Raw genomic sequence first — 7,548 nt, 5'->3', positions numbered from 1 at the left:
GCATACTGTGTAATTACTGAAAAATCTTCAACCAATTATCCAAGTCAATACTAGCAACACATATAGAGAATAATATAAATGGAGATTCAACCTGCTCTGGTGTTAAACTTTGATACTTGAATATCCCAGATGTCTCCCTCCTCCTCCTCCTCTTCTTTATAGACAGGTAAAGATGGATCTCTTGAAGGAACTGGGGATCACACTCTAGGCAAAGGTTGGACAGGTGATCAATGTACAGCATGAGATTTTGCCGTGGCTATGTGCCTCCAACAGTGACCGGATCATCTGGTTCGGAAAAACAATTCAAAATTGTAATATTCTATCACAAACTTAATTAGGGAAAAATTAGCAGAGGGGAGAAAATGATTTTTGTAACAAGGAATGCATGATAGAACTTCTTTGCATAATTATGTAGTTCTTTTAAAAAATTCATTTATGTCTTACTTAACATTCTGTTTCATTAACATTCTAATTTCTCAGGAGTTGGCCTTTGGAGGTGTTCCTCCTATTTCCACAGACAAAATGTGTCCAAGTTGGCAAAGAGATATGAAGTTATTCTTGTAAGTTTTAATTTCTTTTTTGTGTCTCTTTACCACAACCATACAAAATGCCAAGACTGGGCCTGATCCGTTACTTCAATAGGCTTCGGAGCAAGCCACTGTTTATTTAACCAAATGGGATTCTACCCTCTAGTGCACTTCAGGGAGGTATTCATTAAGGGTTAATGTTTGTTTATGAAGATTCATCTCCCAACACTCCCTCTATTGTCAATAGATTGAAATAGCATTTTCTAAGAGACCATTCAGAGCTCCTAACACAAGACTTTTTTTTTTTTTTTAGCATTTATGAACACCACCTTTTATCTACCTATCTTGTAAATAGGTTGGGGTTTTTTTTGCCACCATGGATAAACAAATAATGTCCTTCTGCCCACAAATATCCGTTAGTATAATGGATCCTTAGGTTTAAGTTTGGGGAAATCGACCTGTACTTAAGCAACAGCACTTACACAAAGTGAAGCAGATCATGAATTACAAGCATCATGACATCTATAGGGTATCACACAATCAATGTGTAAGTAATGAGCTTCTTAAACAAAACAAGTTCAATGATAGCATTATTTCTGGCTTAGAGGAATACATAACATAATCCCAATGCAAATTTGCAAAGAATTATGAGTTTATTTTGTGTTTAAAATATGAAAAGCAACTATTTCAAGGAATGAAGGATGTCCTCTTAACCTGTGACAACAAATTTGTTTGTTTTTTTCTCTTCTCAGTAAGAAAGCAATTAGGTTTTTTTCCAATAAAAATATCCTTGTGCATACATAAACACTCCTGGTAATCATGTAATTACCTTACCCAATCAGATTAAATTGCTGTCAGTCGAGTTCCCACTGCTGATTAACTTTCGTGTATTCTAAACCTAAATGAAGTCTTTGGTAAAGTCACTTAGTCATTTACAAAGGTGTCTCTATGGTTCTAAAAAGTATAACAGCAATATATTATTTGCTACAATCATCAAATATCCAAGGTCAAGGATAGATCACAGTAGACCCCTTTTATAGAGACCTAAAGAAATACAGAATTAAGCTATGTTGCTTATTTTTGTGTTTCTTGCCATGACTTCTAAATGTAATAGTAACCTTTGACCCCCCCCACATTAAACACTGTAATTAAGTAATTAAAACTAATTATGCAATTTAACATACATATTTTTGTCCTACACCACGCAGGTCAATTACCTCACTCATTGACCTTGGAAGCTTTCACAGTTCAATAAAACAATGAGGCTTTCAATTAATTTTAAAGTACAAACAGAAAAGGAGCAGCAGAACCACAAACCTCTTCAAGTTAATATTGCATAGATGGGTCACTTACAAATCTCTTCATTTTGTATTACATAAAGTAAATCCCTTGACAAAACTTCTTTCTTTTGTATGAGTCTCTATCATTAGAAATGTTAAAACATTTGTGAACAAATCATATGCAGGCTACTTGCCAAATGCAAGCAAGATGGGAGTCCATATAACACTTATTTTGTCCCACTTCTTTCTTCATTATGGTTTCTGCACATATTTCTCTACATCTCTCCCTGTTTCATCTTCACTTTCTCAAACCTTTTCCCTTGTAAAACTCTCTACTAACTTATATATTACTGAACAGGTGTAGCTGTTGTCTTTTCCCATGTCTGCTTGCACCCCTACCCCCATTCGTGAGTTGGCACGTCAAGAGACGGTGTTTCCCACCAGGGCCTGGCTCCAGCAGCTCCTGCTAGTAGTGATGATTCAGCACACCAAGGGAGCCCTGCACTGCAGAAAACCACAGTGAAGAAAAACATGGTACGTGCTTTAAAATTGTTCTAAATTTTCCAGTGCTGGAAATCTGGTAAAAGTGAGAGATACTTTATGAAATTATTCAGATATGTTTCACCTGGTTAATGTCTTTAATCTCTTCAATCTCTTCATACACATAGGTAAGCCATATATACTTCATTGCAAGTTTTAAAAATTTTACAACGGATGCATGCAATATCACATTGTGTACAAAGAACTTCTTTTGGTACAGTAAAATTATCATCAAAAAAACAACCTTTTTTATTTTTCAGTAAATTAAATTCCATGAACCTTCAATGACAAGTTTCTCTTCATAAAGAAAGAATAATTGTTAAAATATGTGCCTACAAGCTCTGTCTTAATAATGATCATATTCTGATACCCTATTTCTAGTGCTATCATAGACACAAATAGCTCCACCAAAGTTAAGAGGGTCAGCTGTGAAGTAAAGGGACAGACAATGTGCATAAAGGTAAACCAGTCTGGCTTTAAATTAATCTTGCTTTATGTGGGGATCAGAAAACAGCTACTGGCAAATACGCAAATCTTTGCTGACTTCTTGAAAGTCAGGCAAAAACACCCACAGTGTACTTTGTGGTGTCATTTCTAACGTATCATTTTTGGAGCCTTTCAGGTTCTCTCCTTTGCTTAGGCCTGACTTGCGCAAGCAGCTCAAAAAGGTATCAGCAAACCTTTGACACAATGGAAACAAGGAGCAATGAACTCTGAATGAGCAGTTACAACAGGAAAGAAGCAATTTAAGATAGTAGCAGGCCTTATTGCAACATTAAACCTCAAATTGGACCAGATTTATATAAAGTAAAACAATACATTGAAATAGCGCCCCAAACTTCTGGACAATAGTTTGAAGGAAAATAATACAGTGCATGTGTAGAAATCCTATCCAAGGTAGCTGAGGAGAGTATTCCTTAAACTCTCATTTAACAAAAAGGTTCCTTCTGTTTTGAACGGAACATTAAAATTCTAATTCAGCTCATCGGGCATCACAAACAGAGCAGCCAAAGAATGTGTGAAGGAGTCCAAATATGGTGCTATTGAAACAGAGTGGATTAGAGGAATTGGGACAGAATCCTACAAGTGGCTAAATAGCAGCAGGAGATCAGCTTCACAACCAGCGGGAGGCTGTTCTTTCCAGACGTGAGTGACATAATACAGGCAAAACAATTGAGATTTTAGCTGATGAATGTATGCATTAGGAAAAGACCTGGCTGTAGAACTTTTGTACTCAACAAACATTTAGGTAAATTCTCCAGATCTAATTTATACTGTAGAGCATTTTGTCTCATAATGCCATGTTAATTATGTAAGACAGAATCCTGCATAACATAAAGACAATAATTTTTAAGAATCTCAACACAGGACACACAAGAGTATTTGCTTAAAGATGCAGCGAATGGAAAAAGCCAGAAGTTTTTGTAGTTTGACACATCTTCAATTCTGTCCTCGACAATTCTATGTATATCAGCTTAAATATATGTAAAAATATTAGTCCCAAATGTCTGGGATATCTGGAATGAATCAGTACAAAATATCTATATAACTCTATTGACTATTAATAAATCCTGAATTATACCAGAAGTAGTATAGAAGTTTTAAGGTCCTGAAGCGGACAGTTGCATTTGTAAAGACAGATATTGAGTTATCAAGATGCACTTAATGAAAACAAAGGATCAACATATCATTTTGATTTCTAAATTTGATGGGATTTTACGAAATCCCAGTTTCATTCTAAACATCTATTTTCATTAACACTATTTTCAAAATATCTTTTAGAGGCTGAGATTCCTTGTACTTTCAGTCCCATGCTATGTGCAATATTTTGGGAAGGACCTGAAAAAAATTTACTCAATTGCTTTTTAGCTAGGCAAGTGTAAAACACTATGTGTAAAACATTCACATGTTTTCCCCAAATTCTTCCCTTCTCTCTACAAAACATCTGCAGCCTTCTGGACTAACGACTTTAGTAAGTTTGAAATAAATTATATTTCGGCTCGTAGGTCATGAAAAAGGCTTCCAGCCCAGATAAGAGGCCACGCTTCCCCTTGACTTTTAGAACATGTGGACATGAAAATATGGATGGTGGGGTGACTGAAGGAGACCTGGCAGAGAACTAAAGAACAACCACACTGGAGCAGACCACAGGTCCATCCATCCCAGCACCTCTTCTCCAGTGGTGGCTCCTGGTATAGTCTCCCAGCTCATGCAATCTTCAAAGCATAGATTTATGCACTGCAGGCAATATTTCAGTGTTTAATAGCCCCTAATGCATTTTCTCTCCCATGAATTCATCAGATCAGTTTTCGAACTTGTATAAACTTTGGTACTCACAGCATTATGTGGCAAGAAGTTCCATAGATGAATTGCACATTATAAGAAGAAATACCCTATGCCCTTCCTCCCATTTTTTAAACTCATTAACTGTTAATTTTATCTGATACTCAGACTGATTGTAATATGAGTGATAGTGATTAGTTATTTTGAATTCAATTCTTCATAAGAGATGGCATTGTACTTTCTGGAAACTCACAGATGTTTAGTTAAACCTTGTTAGCTGCTCGGTTATCAATTAACCAGTTGTCTGTTTTCATTTAGAAATCAGTTTAAGAGGCTGTGGTTCCTTTGAGAACATAAGCTATTGTGGTAAGGAGGCAGGACTGAGAAAAGGTCAACCAGAAGAACAAAGGCACAGAGCTCCCCCGCATGTAATTTGAGCTGAACCTCTGACCTGGGCAACCACATAAGAACATCAGCACACTTGAAGGAGACACTTGAAGGCTGCATACCCTGAGCCCTCCCTCCCTCAGCACGTGACCAGAAGTTCACCTGCCGTCTGATCACAAAGCAGACATTCCCCATCACATGCTTCAGTGAGGGAACATGACAGATGATGAGATTTTGATCATTAAATGGATATGTGAATAGCTGTACAGTCATTTCAAGGGGAGAGACCAAATCACATATCAGGTCAAGTTCTTGCTAGCTGGCTCCCACCTGTGGATCATGACAGAAGTTGGCCATCCCTGCTGTTAATATGTACAATTTCTGGAGAACTTTCATAAAGTCGTATAACTAGGAATTTGAAATGATGTAGAGATAGTAGTAGTATTCAGGAGTTCTAGCTCTAGTCCCCTGCCCAGTTGAAGAGCAACTGGACGATGCTTTTCTGTTACCTGCAGTACTGTGCGGTTATCTAAATAAGCAGTCATCTTGTTTTCATCACCACAGGGAGTGTGACTTATTTACACATATGAATGTATTGCACATTTATAGCATGTTTGGTACAGAGCAGAGCAGCTCTGTAAAAGCTGATTAAGACATTATGCTGAACTAAAAATTGGATGCTTTGTGAATATCTGCGTTTTGGCCTTTCCCCAAATGTCTTTCCCCCACAAAGTGAGGGAGGACAGCTGGAGTAGACTAACATTTAGTACACAAGAGACTTTTTTCTTTCCTTTTGAAGGTATTACTTGCATGTTATTACATTTACATAAAGGATCCTTATTCTTTCCCATATATAGTAAACTGCGCTACAGTATGTGAATGTTGTATAGCCACTTTTCTCCCCCAAATACAAAGTAGAATTATTCTCACTGTCATTCAAGGCCCCTCCTCCCCCCCCACATTATAAAGAATTGATGCAAATCTATTTTTGTTTGGTCTGTTTTCTGCTGACAGCAATTAATTCTAAAGCCTACAACATAAAGACGTACAAGTATCGCATATGTTTTTAATCTGCAAGTAAGTTATCCAATTATTTTAGGTAAACTTTATGATCACAACCATTCTTACTAAGTCTGATATGATAGGTTATTTTCTTCTTAATGGCTTAATGGCTTCTTATACACCGCTATGGGGAATATACTCTTGAATGTTCCTCATGCTTTACCTCCTGATCTTGAAATAATATAATCAATGTGCACATTTTGTTTATACTTATTAGTAAAGAGATACTAAAAGCATGCTGGGAAATAATATTCCATGCCTTAGGACTCAAGCAATTTCTCTTTATAAATAGAGCTTGTGTAAATCATGGACAAAGTTGACAAATTTCATGGATTAGTCATGGTGAAAATATCAGATTTCATGGTTTAAAACAGATTAATAAGAAAATCATATTAGAATTCTGATTATCTAAATTCTGCATGTTTCTAAAGAATAAAATGAAAGAGTGATAGTTCCTGAGTCCATTTACTTATTTACACTTGCACTGTATCACATGTGCAGTATAAATCTTCCTCATCAACCAAGTGCATTGTAAAAACTCTGAAATCTACATTTAGTTACATTAGGCAAGATACATTTGAACCAGAACATCAGCAATTATAAGGACTATATTACATTAAAGCTACTCCAATACATTTTTCTATCTAATTATCCTTTGTTATTAGTTAACATGAAAATACTTTGTCACATATAGACAGACTTTAACTAAAGGAAGAAACAGATTTTGAAATGAAAGCTGCTATTTTCCTGTTAATTAGTTATATTTGGTGCATTTCATTAAAAACTAGGAAAAAAGAATCTCTTAAAGAAGTTCCACTTTAACAGAATATCTTGGTATTATGGCAAAAATATAAAATTCCTACCAGTGAAACAACATTTGGAGTAAAGAGAAACTATCAGTTTTCATGTAAAACTTCATGGCTTTTAAGTCTTTCATGATGATGTAATTTAAAGTGAGGCCTTATTTAAAAGAGAGGTTACATATAAGCATGTGATTCAAAGCGACTTGTTGACTATATAACTACTTGGCTTGATGCCTACATCTCTTCTAGTTAGTTGTATAGACCACTTGTCATCTTTGCATATGAAGACAGCCAATTTGTCAGACATTTGCTTTAATTCTTTTTCTTTGTCTTCTTTACAATAACCTTCATATACATCCTGGTCATCAATATCATATATCTGACTGGAGGATGGAAATTCATTTGTGTCTCCGTCTTATTTCCTTTGCATGCAATCCTCCTGGGTCTTATAGGATGTACTTAATAAGAACCACATTATTCTGCTAAAGGAAGTCCTTGAGCAGACTTTGAGAAGCAGTATGGCAAATTAGTTTCAGAACATGGAAGGTCAGGTTGGAAATAAAAGCTGCAGTTATCTGCAGTATTTTCTGCAGCTTAGAAAGTAAGAAAAAGAGGTCTAGTTTTCAAGAAAGGATTTGTTTGATGTTTTCCCTTAGAAAGCTGTAC

The 7,548-nt window shown here is 35.9% G+C and overlaps 1 protein-coding gene across 1 annotated transcript in view; it reads right to left on the bottom strand.

The window, feature by feature from the left end:
* Nucleotides 1-204: 204 nt before the first annotated feature.
* ERC2 (ELKS/RAB6-interacting/CAST family member 2) overlaps nt 205-7,548 on the bottom strand; it is a 495,023-nt gene continuing 487,679 nt past the window's right edge. Inside the window, exon 20 of the mRNA XM_067303579.1 lies at nt 205-285. Coding sequence (XP_067159680.1) covers nt 205-285 — 81 coding nt within the window. The remainder of the gene's footprint in view (nt 286-7,548) is intronic.

This window comes from Apteryx mantelli, chromosome 12, assembly GCF_036417845.1.
Source record: "Apteryx mantelli isolate bAptMan1 chromosome 12, bAptMan1.hap1, whole genome shotgun sequence".
Lineage (NCBI taxonomy): Eukaryota > Metazoa > Chordata > Aves > Apterygiformes > Apterygidae > Apteryx > Apteryx mantelli.
This window is presented reverse-complemented; position numbering and strand designations above follow the sequence as displayed.